At 43.9% G+C, this 18375-nt stretch overlaps 1 protein-coding gene across 1 annotated transcript in view; it reads right to left on the bottom strand.

The window, feature by feature from the left end:
- The window catches only part of LOC127226945 (double-stranded RNA-specific editase B2-like), a gene marked incomplete at its 5' end in the record, with an annotated part of 84284 nt that overhangs the window by 44395 nt on the left and 21514 nt on the right, over positions 1-18375 (bottom strand). Inside the window, 2 exons of the mRNA XM_051191120.1 lie at positions 4931-5082; positions 8800-8968. Of these exons, the coding sequence (XP_051047077.1) occupies positions 4931-5082; positions 8800-8968 (321 nt within the window). The remainder of the gene's footprint in view (positions 1-4930; positions 5083-8799; positions 8969-18375) is intronic.

The following is an 18375-nucleotide window of genomic DNA, read 5'->3' as shown; positions in this document are numbered from 1 at the left end:
AACTAGTTTCTCCCAGGGATAAGCATCCCTTCCCCCAAGTTGGTTATCCAATACAAAGTGGTCAGCCCCGAAAACCATATACATACATAAACAATAAAAATATAACCAGTAGGTTTTATTTATATATTTGTTCAAAAACAGACTCAGAAGATAATATCTGTCTGTCTGTAATAGTCAAGAAAAAGAGGCTATCAGTTTGAAAGTGTAGGGATGGATATGGAAGGAGTTAGAAGGAAGGGGCATGGGAGGGTCTGGAGTGATAAAAGGGAAGAAGGAAAGTGATGTAGTTATGTCTTCATTTAAAATGCATTAAAGTCATGCTCAAAACTCTGGAAACTGTTGGGGATGTAGCTGTTTGTCTAGTTTTTGCCTGCATGAATGAATATTTGAGCTATATTTCAGCATATTCCACATTAACTGGGTGTGGTATACACTCATGTAACCCCAGCAGGCCAGGAGAAACAGACAGAGGATAGGAGTTTGAGGCCATCTTTGACTAGATAGCAAATTAGAGGGTAGCTTGGGATTTATGAGATCCTGTCTCAAGGAAACAAACCAAACCAAGCCAAACAACATCACAACAAAGACTCCAATAAGCAAACACAGCACACTCCAAAAACCTTAAACTATTTTTTTCCTTAGGCTGCCCTGCTCTGTGTTCCTACAGTAATTAAAAGGAAGGAGAACAATCTATGGCATGTAGTTAAGGCTCTTGGAGTAGGAGTCATGTTGTAGCTGTGCTTGTACACTCTGATAAATCACAACAGGTGGGCAAATGGGCTTATGCAAGTATGTGTTATGGGTTATATACACGTGAGCTTAGGTAAGCTTGTTCATATGCATGATATATATATATATATATGCATATATATGCATATATATATGCATGAGGGAGAGAATGAGTGGTCCTGCCACAGTCGCTAGTTGATAAAGGTCCGCATACTTCAGGCTCCACGAGGAGCTGTGCAATAGCTACATTAGACTTAATGACAGTGGAAGTAAAACGACAAAGGGCTTCAGTGATCAGTCACTGTGACCAGCAGTGACAGAAGCTCAGGAAGACAGAACCCTATCCTGGAGCTTACTTTGTTCTGGAATGTCTCTTAAATCCCAGATGAAGATCTCAGTGGAGCTGGCTGAGTGTGTTTGTGCTCTTCGGCTTCTGGGCATAACATCACCACACTGACAGTTAGGGTCAGGAAAGATGGCTCCCAGTGTTTCATTTAGGAACACGGACCCTGAACTGCTTATGCAGTGAGGCTGGAGTTTGTGCAAATTAAGTTGAAGGGAGTGGATGGTGTCAGCTCGCGGACCCCAGCAACTAGCACTAACCAGAATTTTCCCAGAGTCTCTCTGCAAGTCTTCCTACAGGGAATTGTCTCTATAGTCTTTGGTCCATCGCTGGTCTTGGAAGGAACCCCTAAAAGCAAAGATCTGATCACTTTAATTTCATTATCCAGCAGTACAGCCCTCCTTAAAGAGGAACAATTATAATAAATAAAAAAGTCAGTGTATGAGGGCACAGCAGGGAGAGTTGTAGCAATTTCTCTAAGGTGAAAATTGAGGAAGCTGCTCCTGAGAGTGGCTGCCTTCCTCAGGAGGCACAGGGATGCTGAGCAGTCTCCTCTGAGGGCAGCAGGTAGTTGACTTTTCTTACCCTTATGGAGTGATGAGGGGAAAATGATGCATGGCTTTTAGCTGATGAGTCCACTTTGCAAAACTGCAAGTGCCTACTTTCCCTGCACTCCCCAGTGGGTAGGGAGACACCAGCTTAAATTAGAGGCATGCAGGCACCAGCATCTTCCCTCTGCTTGCCATATCTGTAGTAACACTGTGAGGGAAAGGCTTCATTTTCCTCCTCCTACCAGCACCTGCCACTTCTCAAAAGCACCATGAAATAAAAGACATCTGTGTGTGGAAGTGAACCTCAGGGGGCCTCTGAGAATGCATTTGTTTGCTTTCTCAAACCACTGACATTGCAAGTTAGAACCGAGGGCTGAGAAGCCACACTTGGTGCTTGATGTACAGAGACACGGGAAACCCAATGAGCCAGAATGGTCCCCACAGGGGACCCGAGACCTCAGGCAGGGTCGACATTTTTGTGGTCCTCACTTAGCCTTCTCCTAACTCCTGCTGGGGGTACACAAGCCAAGGAGGAAACCAAATAAATTAGAGCTGACTCCAAATGTTTAAAGAGCTATTGGGAAATGAACCAAATTTCACAAATTCCTAGAGTAAGTTAGTATCATGTAGATCTACCTTGGTGGATATTATTAAGAAAATAAATTAGTTCCTTCCTTCCTTACCTTTTTAGTCTCTTTCTTGCTCTCCCCAACCCTCTTTCCCCTCTCCCTTCCCTCCCTCTGTGTTTGTGTAGATGTATGCCTCAGCATCATGAACCTTGGGCTTATAGATGCTCCTGGCTTCCTTGTTCACAGGGATTCAGACTGAGACCCTCACACTTGCACCACAAGTACAGTACCCACTGAATCATCTCTCCAGCCCAAGGTGTAGCCATGACTGGCCTCAAACTCAGGACCCTCCTGCTTCTGCCTCTTCAGCATATCTTACTGACATGAGTCACCATGACTGGCCAAAGAAGCATGATGCGTTGGTTAATTTTTTTCTCATTTTTTTATTAGTTCTTTGAGAATTTTGCATAATATGTTTTCACTTTCCTCCTAACTCTTCCCAAGTCTCCCCACTTCCTTACCCACCCAAATTTTGATAATCAACATGATTAGATTAAGGAACATCTAGGTCAGTGGGATATACCCTGGAAGTTTCTATGAGCACATCTCTAGAGACCATTAGCTGGTAAGGGCTGTGAGCTGACTACTGGAGTAATTCTTAATGCATTTGAAACACTTTGGTATCATCGGGAGTGGTGGAAAACAGGAGGCAGAGCCTTGGGAGGAGGTAAGTCACTGGAGATATGCCCTTGGGGTTATAAAAGCCTTCTTGTTCTATCTCTGCCTTCTGTTTCCTGGTAACCATGATGTGAACAGCTCCCATGCCCTACTTGTCATGATGGTCTGACACTTCTGAAAACAAACATGCGAACAACCAACACACAGGCCTAGAAAACTCTCCCAGCACAGACAGTGAAACTAAACATGTATGTATGTGTTTCTATTATAAGCACAGTTAACATTTCCTGGGATTCATTTGAGTTAAATGAAACATAAAATACTTAGGCAAAAATAAAAGTAATATGTGTATATAAAAGGGATCCAGCTCTAATAAAGTTATTGAACTATCAAATGTGTCCTGTGCTCAGAAGAACTCTCCAGGGGAAACATGTCACACTCGGTGGTTATTAAGGGTTGGTTCTAAGCCTCTGTTTTTTTTTTGTTTTTTGTTTTTTTTTTTTTTTTTGGTAAGTGAGGTTACATTTATGATCTAATCATCAATATCAGCAAATGCCTGATGTATTCCAGGCTTGTGTAGAGAATGGTGCCCAAGACAAAGAAGCCATTGGGAAGAAGTAGTGGGTCTTTAAACACATATTTGTTTAGCCTATTTATCTAGCCCTCAGACTGGATACTTGTTCAAAAATGTTCTTTTTCATTTTGTCAGCTCCATTGCTTTCCTTTTAAGAGAGGCATTGGTAGGGATTCCCTACATTTCACATGCTTTAGAAAGTAAATGGGAAAGCAAACTGAAGCTAGAATCAGAAAAGGGAACACACTATCAGAGAAACTACAGGAACTGCACCCAAGAGCATGAGGTGGGCAGTGGTATCCTGGCCAACATGATAGTAGACACAGCCTGGACCCAAGGAAAATGGGGATAGAATAAGCTACATGAGATCACACAGAACAGCACTTTCCTCTCTAAAGCTTTTAGAAAGAGAAAGTGTGTGTGTGTGCGTGTGTGCGTGCGTGCGTGTGTGTGTGTGTGTGTGTGTGTGTGTGTGACACTTTTGTGCATGCTTGAAGGCCTGAGCTCACACTCCTAGAACTATGTAAAGCTGGACACAGTGTTGTACATTTGCAGTCTCAGTACTCCTAATAGTGAGATGAGAAGCTGAGACAAGAGAATCCCCCTGAGCTCAGCCTGGTGTATACAGCCAGGAACAACAAAGAGGAGAACCTGCCTCAAAATAAAGGGGAGGGTGAGGATGGATGCTGTGGTTGTCTTTCTGACCTCCAAAGGTGCACTGTGTCATATATGTGTCTGTACACACACACACACACACACACACACACACACACAGAATGAAAATATAAAAAGACTTTGTAAGAGTGTGAGTGTATGTGTGGTATACACACAAATAAGTGCAAGATGCATGCATGTTACAATAATAGAATATAGCATAATTTAAGTGAGAAGGTGAGAGTCCTTGATTTGTCTCTCTTATTGTCAAGACACAGTGGCATCAATGACACCAAAGAGGGGTGGACACCACCTTTGTCCTCCATCTTGTGAATGCACTGTGGTGATGGAGGTGAATGGCACTGTGAGTCCTAGGGAAGGGCTTAGTAATGGAATTTTTAAGTTAATGGAAACTACACTTTGACGCCTGGCTAAAGGTTGAGTTTCTTTCTCACCCAAGTTGCAAATGAAGGCAAAAAGAGCTAGTTTGAGTTTGCTTTCACCTCATGTAGTTCTCATTTGCTTTCTCTGTGGTTTCATTTTCCAGCCTGGGATATAGGGAATGTCTGACCTATTAAAACAAAGCAGAGTGCTATGGTAATTAAAAAGCTAATTTTAGGCTCCTAACTACTTTTCTGCCAATGACCTGAGCATTTCAGACTGAGGCTTTGGAGGTATCTAGCTAACTATAGTTATGATTCATTTGTATCCATCTAGCTATCCACACTACACATATGATGCTTTGGCCAAGCTGGCCTGGGGTAGGGATTAGCCAGTGGGAGCCTGGTCTGGCATTGTTTATTGACAAAAGGCAAATAATGTGGTTTCTTACAATCTGTGGTGATTTCGTAGGGAGAGTTGAGTCTGGCATCTCCGCAGGGGGACGTGCTCACATAGAGATGGAAGAGGATGTTTTCTCGAAGCCTGTAGCCTCCTTCCTTTAAATGAACGAATATTGATCTCTCGGAGTCCTCTCGATGCTTGCTATGGACACAAAGAGGATGTAGGTCACTTATGACAGAGCAAATGAAGATGTTCCTACAGGTGCTTGCTTTTGTCTTGTTTCCTGGAGTTAGCAGTTCCCCAGCTTTTATCTCTCGTATGTTCATATGCTATTTGCCCCTTGCATGAACACTTTGGAAATAAGCCACAGTAAAGCTACCTGGGAATAAGCACAATCTGTGGAAACATTTCCCTCTTCACCCTCCTGAACATTCACTCTTTAGGTCTCTCTCTCTTTCTATTGCACATGCATGCGTGCACACACACACACACGTGTGTGTGTTTGTGTGTGTGTGTGTGTGTGTGTGTATGTGTGTGTGTAGGTCAGAGGACAACTTCAGGTGATATTCCTCAGGTACCATCCATCCATTTTTTCTTTTCAGAGTATTTAATTGGTCTGGAACTCATCATGTAGGCTAGGCTGGCTGGTGAGCCTCAGGATCTGCTTGTCTCTGCCTCTTCAACTCTGGGACTATATGCATATGTCATTATGCCTGGCATCTGTCTGTCTGTCTGTCTGTCTGTCTGTCTATCTATCTATCTATCTATCTATCTATCTATCTATCTATCAATCATCTATCAGGCATGAATTCTGAGTGTCATACTCTGGTGCTCATTCTATATGATAATCACTTTACAAACTCCTCTCCAACCACTATGTTTTAGGTTTATCTTTTACAACCCAGTATCTAGCACTATAAAACCATAATCCTCTGTGCTGGTGAGGCCCCACTCATGGAGTGTCCTGGAGCAATACTGACTAAAGTAGTCTAAGTGGGCACCAGTGCAATAGAGGGAAAGGGGATTCTAAACAGTGTCTGAGCTTGGCTACCAACAAACTAGGTGGAAACAGCAAACAATGCAGAATTGGCTTTTCTTATCATCCAGGGTAGATCTAGAACAAACTCATGCCTCCTAACCTTGGAGCTTTATATCCTCTTCTTTATAGTCCTTAACCCCACATCTGAGCAGCCCTGCCTTCCCCAGGAGAGATGATACCACAATGGGAACTGAACAACTGAGCTATGTTTTCACTCCCAGATCCTTCTGTAAGCCCCTGGCAGTCTTCTTTCTGCCATTCTTGCTGTTTGTACAAGTTTTGCCCCATTGGTGATGGATTCTGTGTTGTAGGGCCTTGAGATCTCATAGGTAGCAGACTGGACATTATGTCCCCAGGAAGGCCCCAAGGCTACTATGCTCATGTGCTACCACCTCCTTCCTCGTGCCCAAGTGGACTCCTCCATCATGTGTGGGATCTTCTTCCATAGCCTTAGGAGCAACTGCATCCAGTCTTGGTCCCCTAGTGCAGAGCCAGACCCGTTGAGGGAAACTTTACTTGTTCTCGAGGCTCTTTGCAGTAATTTTTGGTATTGTCCTGTTGGGCAGGGGTGGGAGTGTGGCTGTCTTTGACTATTCCAGATAACTGTGCAATGCCTAATAGATATTGAAGTCTGGGCAAAGTTGGCTGAATTGTCTTCTGTGACATATACAGGAGGTGGGGGGGGGGCTGGAAAAAACTTCCAACTGAATAGTTGGTATTCCACAGAAATCCCCACATTTTGAGAGATTCCCAGCTCTTGTCTATTATATTTGACCCTTCACCAGGCCTCCTGGAACTGATGTGGCAATACATCATGCTGCTATGCGCTACTCAGAGGCTCAGAGAAAAATTAATTGAGTGTATTAAGGTATTGCCTTTATTCAAGTCCGTTTGGCATGCATTTAAGGCTTTCCCCCTTTGTGTGACTTCTGCACATTCTACTAGGTTCATGTGAATGAGCCATTCACTAAAGCACCTCTGAGATGCCTTTATTAGTGGATTCTAGGAACCCTGTTTCAAATGACAAGAAAAGGGCAGCTGGAAGATGCAAGAAAAGAACACTGTCAAAGAGGCCCACAGCAGTTAAGCTACTGTGACTAGCTTGTGTCAGGAATGTGCACGATCTATCTGTGTCTCTGCTGGAGTTGAATGTGTATTCCAGCTCATGTGACAGCCTGTTTTTTTTCTGATGGCTGCCACAAAGGCACCAGAAATTCCAGCATGGGAGCCCATTTTTCAGTACCTCTTCACTCTCAGAAATCCAAGTTAACATGTATTCTGCAGGGTTAGGAGATGGCTTGGTTGGTGAGCATGAAGATCCCAGTTTGTTTCCTAGAATCTATGTTTAAAAAAAAATCCAGGCTTGCTGGCATGTGCTTTTGATCCCATTGCCAGGGAGGCAGAGAGACAGGGCTGGTGCCTATTCCTCGCTGGCCAATCAGATTGCCTTGTTTGGGGAGTTTCAGGTCAGTGAGAGGTCCTGTCTCAAAACAAACAAGGTAGATGGCTTCTGAGGAATGACATCTGAGGTTATTTTTCTGACCTCCATGTGCACACATACATACACACACACACAAGTGTATATGATTTTAGTTGCATTTCCTTATTTGAAATTTAGAAGAGAATGGAACATATTCGGTAATGTGGGGATGTGAGGAGATCGAAGGCCACAAGGACAGGGTGACTTGACTATGTAGGACAAGGCCTACAAAGTATTGAATACCTATGTCAAGATGGCCATTGTATATTTTGTAAGAGCTGTTTATCTTTGGTTTGCCCAGTGAAAACATCCTGGCCCTGAGATTAGGACTGGGGACAGGAAATAAAATGACAACCCATTTATGAGCCTGGCACCTGAGAGATGGCCCTAGCTAAACATAAAGAACCCTGAGCTATCTATGTTGGCTGAGAAATTCCCAAACCCAGACTGACCAGCGAGCAGAGGTTACCCTCTACCCTTTGTAGAAATAACTGAATTGTGAGCCCTGCTTGAAGTGAACACAATTTTGTCAGAATTGAGCAGAGCTGTCAATGTTAACCTGGCCCCTTTCCATGGCTGAAATGAAGGTTTTAACCAGAGAGCAAGCTCATCGATTCAAGTCATCTCACATTGCACCAAACACTCTTTCCATTCAATCAGTGGAATTACAGTTCCAGAGAACAATGACTCCTATTTCCAGAGAGACAGCCAACTCATTGTTTCCTTCTTTTTGTCCTCCTTCCCTCTCTTTCTCCCTCTCTCTTCTTTCCTCCCTTTCTCTGACCTTCATTTTCTTTTCTCTGTGTCTTTCCCTGTCTTTTCCTTTCCCCTCTTGGTGGTTGCACTTTTTGTAAGAATCCTATGTGATCTGTAGGTGGCTCCCGGAACTGTAATGTTGTCTTGTCCTATTGACATTTATAATTTGAGTAGCTGGTTGGGTAAATAATTTTTTGAAGGTATGTTAGATCCAGGGATGGCTGTGCCCTGTGGTCTTGTTGATTTCCGAGTTTCATAAAGGAAACTGTTGTTTGAGGAATGTTGTAGTGGCTGCCCAAATGTTTTAATTGAAAAATAACCAAATGGAATGAGCCATGACAAGATGTATTGCTGTGTGCCTATGTCCCTGGGCACCTGTGTGGTAACCTGCCTATTTCCTGGAGTGAGGTGTTGAGTGTAATGCAGACATTTGGTAATTTAACACTTCAGTGTCTGTGTGGTATTCAAAGGGTGCTCTAAATATGAATAAAAATAGATTCTGTGTGGTGCATAGTCACTAAGTATGGGATCTGCTAGGTGAATGACACATTTTGAGCTGGCTGGCTGAGGGACTCTTTTCCATTGCCTAATTGTCTGGCTTGTTAAGGTGCGTCAGTCTTGCCCATGCCAGGGGCCCTTTTACCTCAAGTGCAGCTCCAGCTGAGTGTAGAGGAAGTGAAGAAATGCCCTCCTGGCCACAATTTCAGCATGGCAGTCGTTGACAACGAGTCCTTGGTCACTGATGTGCTCTCCGCTGATACACTTGGTTCCTGAGGACAGGACGATGACCTGTGCTTGTTTGGTGTCCAAGCCTAGGGGACACAGAGAGTGATCAGAAGAGCTTAGACTTGAAGGACCCCACTGCAGGGATCTTTTCAACCTTCCTGTAGCCACCAGCCTTGGTGCTTCTCTGGCTCACACTCATGTAGTGTCATAATTGATCTTGATTGTCAACTTGACTATAAAGTCACCTAGGAGACTTGTGAGACATGCCTCAGGGTATATTTATGAATCTGTTTCAAGAAAGGGAAATTGATGGAGATGTTTCATTCTGGATGTGATGGCACCATCCCTTAGGCTGGGACCTCCATGGCACAAAAGGAACAAAGAAAGAAAGTGGGGTACGGATAGTCTCCTTTTCACTGTTTCCCAGTCCACTAGGTTGAAAGTTTCTCTATCCTACTACACCATCCTAGACACGATGGACTGAAATCATGGACAAAATAAATAATTCCTCCTTTTACATTTTTTCTTAGCTATGTCATCACAGCCACTCAAAAGTTAAGTCCCAGGCTGACAGGTGTCAATCTGAGATACTGAGACTGGAAGCAGCATGGTCACCCTTAAGTTTTGCCCCAGTGGCTGCTGACCTGGTGGGAAGTAAGGGCTTTCTTTCTTTCTTTCTTTCTTTCTTTCTTTCTTTCTTTCTTTCTTTCTTTCTTTCTTCCTTCCTTCCTTCCTTCCTTCCTTCCTTCCTTCCATTCTTTTATCATTTTTTTTTGGTAGCAGAAGCTTGTGGAAACATTGATATTACAGGGAAAGGAATGACAGTCATAGGCAAATCTGTCTCTGGGGGAGAAACTGGGCCACTACAGGGGTTCCTGTTGAGACTTTAAAATGGAAGAGGTTGGGCTCTTAGTTGTGTGTTCTACCAATCCAAGTTCTACCACAAGGAATTCTGCCACAGGTCCTTGCCCTCCAGAATGACTGTATCTTCCCTGAGAGATTCACTGAGACAGAAGTGTGAAGAGAGGAGTAAACAGAAGACAGGGAGTGCATGAGAAGGACTCTTAGCCTGGGCTCTGCCAGGCAGACACACCTGTACTTTCAGTGGAGAGGTGGCCCAAAGTATGATGTGAATATAAGTCCCTCACAGGCTCATGCATTTGCAAACATCACTGGAGGCAGTAGATCACCAGGGACAGGTACTGAGATTTCATAGCTGGCCCCACCTCCTATCCACTCTTTGCTTCTTGATCAGAGCTGCATAATCAGCCATCTCTTGCCACTATGCCTTCCTGCCACTGTGCACCATGGCCCCTGGAACTATCAGCTAGATAAACACTTCCTTTCTCACATTGATTCTTGTCAGCTATTTTGCTGTAGCAATGAGAAAAGTTACTAGTACTCAGAGTTTTGGGTAGGCACTTGTGTGAATGTGAGGCCTACAAACATAGGCGTTTATTTTCTCTAGCTTTCAGGATCCCTTTGAGTAGTGGAATTCAGATGACATCATTCCTCCACTTTCTACCCAAAATATACTTCTCTCTCTAAGATCTGCTGAACTCTGCCCTGTTTTCCTAAGCACACTCTTAAACATTGTGGGAACACATGCCTTTTGAAGTCTTATACCTCAGAAGAGGTCATCCTTGAAGCTGGAACAAAGTCCAGTGGTTTGGAACACTTGAGAGTGTGTGGGTTGTGTACAATTTGTGCCTCAGGAACAAAGTAAAAAGTTGGGCATGATTATGGGGCCGATGTTTAGGCGTCTCAGGGCACAGAGGTATGAAGGCTTGTGATATGACACAGGGTCATGTTCAGAATATGTCCGCTCCACAATCACATTTCACAGGCTGGGGCTGGGGCTGGAGTGGATGAAGTGGAGTCTGAGGGGAGCATCCCTTCTGTAAGTTATCCTGTTTAAGATTGGACACCTTCTCAGCAATGAGTGGTCAGTGCAGACAGAATGACCAGTCCCAATCTGAGATTACTGCAATTGGCTGCAGCCTGGAGAAGGAACTTTGAGCTGTGCCCATGGCAATTGCTTGGGATCTGGGCTTGGCTCTGAGCTTATTCTGGGGACTGTAATTTAGGGACACATACCCTGAGTCTTTAAGTATCTTTTCTCTTTGTATATGTTCATCATACATGGTTCTGGCCCACATAAGAAACTAATTTTTCTTTGACACACACACACACACATATGTACATGTATATGTATATTACATTCCAATCCCCATTTGACCCCCACCAACTTCACTTTTCTTACACGGGTCCTTTGTTCCACTTTTATGTCTTTTTGTTTTGTTTTTGGCTTGTTTTGTGACCCACTGAATTTAATCAGGGCTGGATGAGTATCCACTGGAGAATGGGTACTCACCAATAGGAACCTACCTACTCAGGACAATAACTTCTCAGCCCCAAGCAGCCATGTACTGCCAATATCTCCCAAGGAGGGCCAACCTACTAAAGTCTCTCCCACATCTTTGATGGATTATTGATGGGCCCACTCTTATGCAGGCCCTGTGCAGGCAATTGTAGCTGCTATTAGTTCACCTGTGTAATGGCCAAGTCATGCCCAAAAGACAGCATTTTATACAAAGAACATCTTAATGTATGCATATATTGTACATTTGATACACTATATCCTCTACCCTCGCTGTTCTCGTCCCTCTTTCTGACATTAGTGCCTGTTGTCTCTCTAGACACTTCTGCTTCTATTTTATGATATATACATATACATATATATACATATATATGATATATACATATATATACATATGTGTATATACACACACACACACACATACACATATACACATGATTTCAGGCATCTATATATAATCTATACTTACTGAATCTTATATCTAAGAATAATGTCACAAATGCATAAAAACAAAGAAAGTGAGGGGGGTTCATATTGGAAATTGTAAAGCTTTTTCCCCTCCTCGGGGAGCTACAGGATAGACGGAAGGAGGCAGGCAGTAGAACTTCTGCTCTCATCTAGCACTTTCTGTGTCTGAGAGGCAAATCTCTGAGGTTACATAGAGGCACCAAAGGTGAGCCCCAAATTATTTCTCTCCTTTCTGGTCTATTTAGGGGCCACACACCTGCTGATCTTTGGGGTCCATAAACCCTGAGAAGCATGCATTTTTTTATGGAGTGATTTATACAATTGTGCAAGTGAGTTTCTGCTAGTGACCACAGGAAAGAATTATAACAGCTCTACTAGGACTGCCAGAGGCAATTTGTAAAATATCTCCAGTTATCACCACATTGTTTAAAAACTCTCAGTAAGTGGCAAGAGCAGAGAGTTTTGATACTACACTTACTGAAGGACCACATAAAAACAAAATCTCTTTGAGGTGTCAGAGAGGTGGCTCAGTGGGTGAACTGCTTGCTGTGCAAATGTGAGGTCCTGGGTTTGAATCCCCAGAACTGATGTAAAGTTAGGTGTGGTTGCCTGCATCAGTACTCTTACAGTGAAACAGGAAGTGAGGACCAGAGAGGCCTGGAGCTTGTAGGACAGCTAGTCAGCAATGACAAACTACAAAAGGTCCTGTTTTAAACAAGATGGAAGGTTAGGACTGTCACTTCAGGTTGTCCTGTGACCTCCATAAGTCTTCCTTGGCATGAGTACACACACATATACACACAAACACACACACACACACACTCTCTCTCACACACACACACCACACACACACACACACACGCACACACAAAGAGAGAGAGAGAGAGAGAGCACTCTCTGACTAACCAGTTTCCAACCTAAAAATGGGGGCTACTTCCATCCTATGCCACTTTGCCATCGTTGATTAGATCAACTGTTAGGAGCTGGTAAATTGTCCGTACTAACATGGACATTTTCATGACTTATTTTTCACAAGACAATGCCCATTTACTCATAGCCAAAAGAACTCTGTCAACAAAAATGGCTCCCTGGAAATGAATTCTTGAAAACAAATTCTAAATTTAAAGCCTTTAAAATACAACAAGGACCACTGTTGTTTGAGCAGACCCCAAAAGACTACTATTCAAAGATTATTCTTTCTCTGGCCCTCATGGATACAAGTGTGAATACACATGTTCTCCTTACTTTGATGGTGAATTCCTTGAAACTAGAAACCAGAATTTCATGAACTCCTCTAAGAAGGGGCTCCCTAGGAGTCTGTGTAATTAGAGAGATTGCTCCAGTCCCTGTTGGAGAGTCCATACAAATCCAACTTTCAAGGTCCTGCAACTGAAAGCCGGGTATGTGATTGGGATGCCCCCCAGCTCTGCTCTCTATGTGAGCACACTGCTACTTGGCTAGTTTTGAATTCTGTGTGGTGTGTGGTCGGTGTGGAGTGCCGACTTAGCCTCAGATTTTACTGGACTCTGTTAAATCCTTTGATAAATTTATGTATGAACCATTTCTTTAAAGAAATGATATGCAAATTGGGCCCCCAGTGGAGCAGACCTTCCATTTTTAATAGGATTTACTTTTCCAAGTACAAACAGTGCTGAGAGCCTTGTAAAGCACTTGATACAGACTTGTTCTAAGTTGAGAATTGCTCCATTAAGAACTAAATCATGAAGCCTGAGTGACCTCTGTCACTATTTTCATCCCCAGCTTGAATCTTTCTTTGTGGTACAAAACAGGGGACAGATAGGGAGGTAAGGGAAGAATACTTAGCTTGGGGGGTGTCAGATGGAAGCCTGAGGGATGGAGGGCAAGGAGGGCAAATGAATATATGTATTGGCTACAGTTAGCAAAGGTCAACCCTCTATCCATGGTATCACCTGCATGGTAACTGTGCTGCCTTTTCTCCTGGACAGCTCCCTGGATGGAAAAAAGAAATAAAAAGGAACATGATTGCTCCTAGGTATGGTGAAGGAGAAGGTTTATGCAGGAGAGTATAGCCAGAGGCAGGGACATCTGGGAGAGTCTAGAATGGATATGACCAGACTGAACCATCTGAGGAGAGGGGGAGGGGGCAGAAAGAGAAACCAGATGCAGCAGACAAGAGACCCAAATGTACAAAGAGAACAGTAACCAAAACAACTGGATTCTATCAGGAAGAGCAGCCTAGCCCCCCTGAGCTGGAGAGTTCAGGCTTGGGAGCCAGGAGGGCCTCGGGAGAAGCAGGGACTGAGGGATTCTGGGAGAACGTCGCTGTTGGCAGGAGTCCACTTTGGTATGTTAAATAGGCACCTCAGCCTGTTGTCCCAGCTTTGAAACACTCCCCAGCTGGGTCTGCCCTTTCCTCCTCAGCTAGCCTGCCTCACCTCACACACTCTCTGACTGCTAGGACTTTCACTGCTCTCCTGGCTCTGGTGACTTTCATTTCTTAAGAGCACTTAGGTGTCCAGGACTTGCTGTCTCTTTCCTCTGTGGTGGGATTTAGTTTCTCTGTGATCTTTTGAGGACATGTTTAGCTCTCAAGCCAGCAGCTACCCTGCTTTGAGAAAAGCAAAAGAGAGCACAAGCAAAGCCCTTTGCTTTATTCCCACAGGGAAAGCAGAAAACAACTACATGCCATGACTGGCATGCTTTCCTCGGGTCCAGGAATCCTGGAGCTTAGTTTTTCCCTAGGTGGGTTGCCTCCTGACTGGGGATTGACAGTCGTTTGTCAGCAGGAGCTAAAGCTACCAGGAGCAGCAGCAGTGGGCTAGTCACCTCTCCCAGGATGCCTGGGGGCCATTTCTAATTGAAAGAGTGAACAGGATCCATGGACTGTTGAGGAACACTTAACGAGGACACTTTCTTGATGGAGAAAGCATCTTCAGACTCCAGCTTCATTAAAGCAAGGATTTCGAGTGGTGCACCCTAACATTTCTAACTCTTCCTTAGTGTGCTTCAACATTCAGATGGCTGGCACATATGGACTCTAGCTCAGCCACTCTTCCAGAGTAGGGACTGTGGCTACTGAGGCCCTGGCTTCCTTTGATTCTATGGAAATTAGAGTTGTAGAAAAAAAGAAGCTGCTTTCCCTTTGCCCCTCATTAATTCTCAACACTGCTCAATGCCAGGCTCTGCTATACTTAGTACAATTATGCAGCTCAAAAATTGCATTATTTGCTCATTCACTTTTCATTAATCTCACCTTCAATGTACCAGCACCAAGCTAAGAAACACTGGAGACAAAAGACACTAAAAACAGGGTCCTATTCTTTCCCATGTATTTAAGGAGACAGTGTAGAAACAGAAGGTCTGTAAAATAAGATCGTGTGTGTGTGTGTGTGTGTGTGTGTGTGTGTGTGTGAGAGAGAGAGAGAGAGAGAGAGAGAGAGAGAGAGAGCGAAACACACTAACACATTCTCCTACTCTCCAACACACAGACATTTACGAAACTTTCAGTAGAACTTCAGAGTTTGAGCAGGTCCTGAGGGATGGAATGTCTTAGACAGAATGAATACAGTGGTGCAAGGCATGGACAGGATAGAGAGTATGCCTAATTTTTGTGTGTGTATGCGCACCAATGAAAAGTATCACTGGGAGATTTGTATACAAAAGTGGTAGCTGTTAGGCTTAAAAGAAAAACAAGTGGAAATTAATGATAGATGGTCTTGAGTACTACCCTTAAGACAGATACTAGATCTTACACATTAGACAATGGGACTGTTAATGAACCCTTTGATTGGGACAGTGACATTATTGTCCCTGAGTGGCTTCAGTGCAGCATCATGGATGAGCAGATGGAGAAGGATGAGGTAATAGGTAGGAGGCTGCTGCAGCAGTATAGAGTCTAGACATTGTATATCAGGGAGCACTAAATCAGAGAAATGGGTAGAAAAGAGAACTCAGGGAAAAGTTAACAAGGAGTGAAACGAATCGGAAAGTTAAAACAGAAGTGGAAATTAAATGTTCAGAAATTACATAGTAAAAAACCATAAAAATAACTATAAAAATTCTTATTAGGGTCAGCTAAGCTCAAAGCTGACAGTCTAAATTTGGGGAGAACAGAAGAGAGACATTTGTCATTACTGCTCCCCTCCAATGCCACAGAGGGTGACTTGATGGCATTATTCTTTTATGAGTTGGAAAGTAGAGTTCAATATCGAAAATACTAAGCAAAAATGACTAGAAATACCAGCTGTATTGTAGCCTCTAGAAAGACAAGTTTTTCTTAAGTCTCTCATTCTATGGTTCTAGTAATGAGATATAGAATAACCCCAGAGAAGTCTTCATTTCTGTAAGATGTAGTACTCCCCACCCTTCAATCAGATGAAGATCCTGCTTGTGTTGAAGAAAAAAAAAAAAAAAAAAAAAAAAGCCTTTAAGTCTTGTGAGTTTTGGTTCCCACGGATAAGTAAAAAGTGAATGAGGTGGCATAGTGGGTGGAAACTACCAACTACCCACTGATGTCTGGAAATGATCTGTATTCTCTCTCTCTCTCTCTCTCCCTCTCTCTCTCTCTCTCTTTCTCTCTTCTTCTTCTTCTTTTCCTTCTTCTTTTACAATTTTTAAAATTTATATTACAGTTTTTTTAAAATTTTTTCTTATTTTACATATCGATCCTAGTTTCCTCTCCCTCTGTCCCTCTCTCCCTTCTTCCCTCCCTCCCTCCCATGCCCCCCCACTACTCTCTCACCCTCCCTCCACAGGGAGGGTGATGCCTTCCCAGGAGGGATCATCAAAATCTGTCAAGTCATTTGGAGTAGGGACTAGGCCCTCCCTCCTGCATCTAGGTTAAGGGAATATTCCTCCATGGGGAATGTGCTCCTAAAGTCCTTTTGTGCACCAGGGATACATTCTGTCAGAGGTCCCTTAGACTGCCCAGGACTTCTAATTGAGACCCATGTTCAGGGGGTCTGAGTTGATCCGATGATGGTTTCCCAGCTATCACTCTGGGGGTTCATTAGCTCCCCCTTGTTCAGGTCAGCTGTCTCTGTGGGTTTCTGTAGCCTGGTCTTGTCCCCGTTTCTTATTTTACATGTCAATCCCAGTTCCCTCTCTCTCCCCTTCTTCCCTGCTCCCCCCAATTCCCCCCCCCCCAACATCCTATGTGATACTTTGGTTCCAAGAGTTTCATTTTTCTTCTCAAGGCATGGTTTCTCTGTGTAGCCTTGTTTATCCTGGAACTAGTTTTGTAGGCCAGGCTGACCTCAGACACAGAGCTCTGCTTGGCTCTGCCTGGGAGTAAGGCACTCAAGGTGCTAGGATTGGCACAGGCTGGAGCCCCACGGCATCCTCATCATACTTCCATACTCCATCTGACCCATCTGACACCTACAGAATCTGATGGCATCAGACAATCCTCTTCTCCTATGCAGCTCTGTTCCCTCATTCATCTGGAGACAACCCTTCAGCACAGGCAAGGTTTCTTGTCTCCCCATTTCTGTCAATCACTGACCCTTCCCACCCTCTCCTTACCCAACCTGTGAATGTGTGCTGATAACATGGGGTTCAGGCCCTGGAAATGTGAGACAAGTTTTATATCCTCACTTTTTGCTGTAGTCTGAGGCTGACCTGACTGAAAACTTTGAAATATGAAGAATATGACATGGTTATTGTACCTGGAGGCAAGGCTGTGAGGTTTTGTACTCTGTGTGTGAGATCAGCTATAGATATTCCAAGGGGCACTGTATTCCTGTAGCCAAGGCATTTGTCAGAAGACAGAGCTGTGAGTGGTTCCCAGTCAGTGAGTGCATGGAGCAGCAATGCAAGCGGAAAGAGCCCTGGAGGAGCTTGGGCAGCATCTATGCCATCAAACAAGGCTGTGATGGTCTATAAAATGAAAACTTGTATGGAACCATCACTTGACACATGATTTTTTTGGTCAACCTACTTTCTCTTAAAATGGCCTTAAAATGGCTGGAGAGATGGTTCAGTTGTTAAAGAGCACTTAGTTGTTCTTCCAGAGGATCAAGGTTTATCACTCACATGGCAGCTCCTCTGTATAAATCTAATTCGAGGGAATCTGATACCCTCTTTTGATCTCTATAGGCATCAGGCACACCTGTGGTACAGAGATATACATGCAACCAAAACATTCATGAAATAAATCAGAAAATGGTGCAATCAAGCTGGGCTGTAGTGGCACATGCCTTTAATCCCAACACTCTGGGAGGCAGAAGCAAGTGAATCTCTGTGAGTTCAAAGGCTGCCTGGTCTACAAAGTGAGTTCCAGGAGAGCCAGAGCTACCCTGTCTCAAAAAACAAAACAAAACAAACAAACAAAAAAAGAGGCACAATCTAAATTGGAGTAAAAGTAATACTGTTATGATAAAGCACAAGGGAAACCTTGGTGGATTCCATGGCAGAGAGGGTGACTGAGGAGGGGTTGGGGGTGGGGAGTTAGGAGTGGTGGTTGTGGTTGTGGTGGGGACCACAAACATGCCAGGCAGACAGAGCTTAAGTGAGAAGTTTTATGGGGTGGGGTAGAAAAGAGGTAAAGAGACACAGAGACAGAGAGGACAGAAGAAGGAGACTCCTGTCTGCCCCAGGGGAACAGCAGAAGGGGGGGAGGTAAGCGAGTGCAAGTCTTTCTTTTAAAGGGGTCCTTTGTACCTG

Source organism: Phodopus roborovskii, unplaced genomic scaffold (genome assembly GCF_943737965.1).
Source record: "Phodopus roborovskii unplaced genomic scaffold, PHOROB, whole genome shotgun sequence".
Classification (NCBI taxonomy): Eukaryota; Metazoa; Chordata; class Mammalia; order Rodentia; family Cricetidae; genus Phodopus; species Phodopus roborovskii.
The sequence above is the reverse complement of the archived record's forward strand: the minus strand, read 5'-3'. Positions and strand labels throughout refer to the sequence as shown.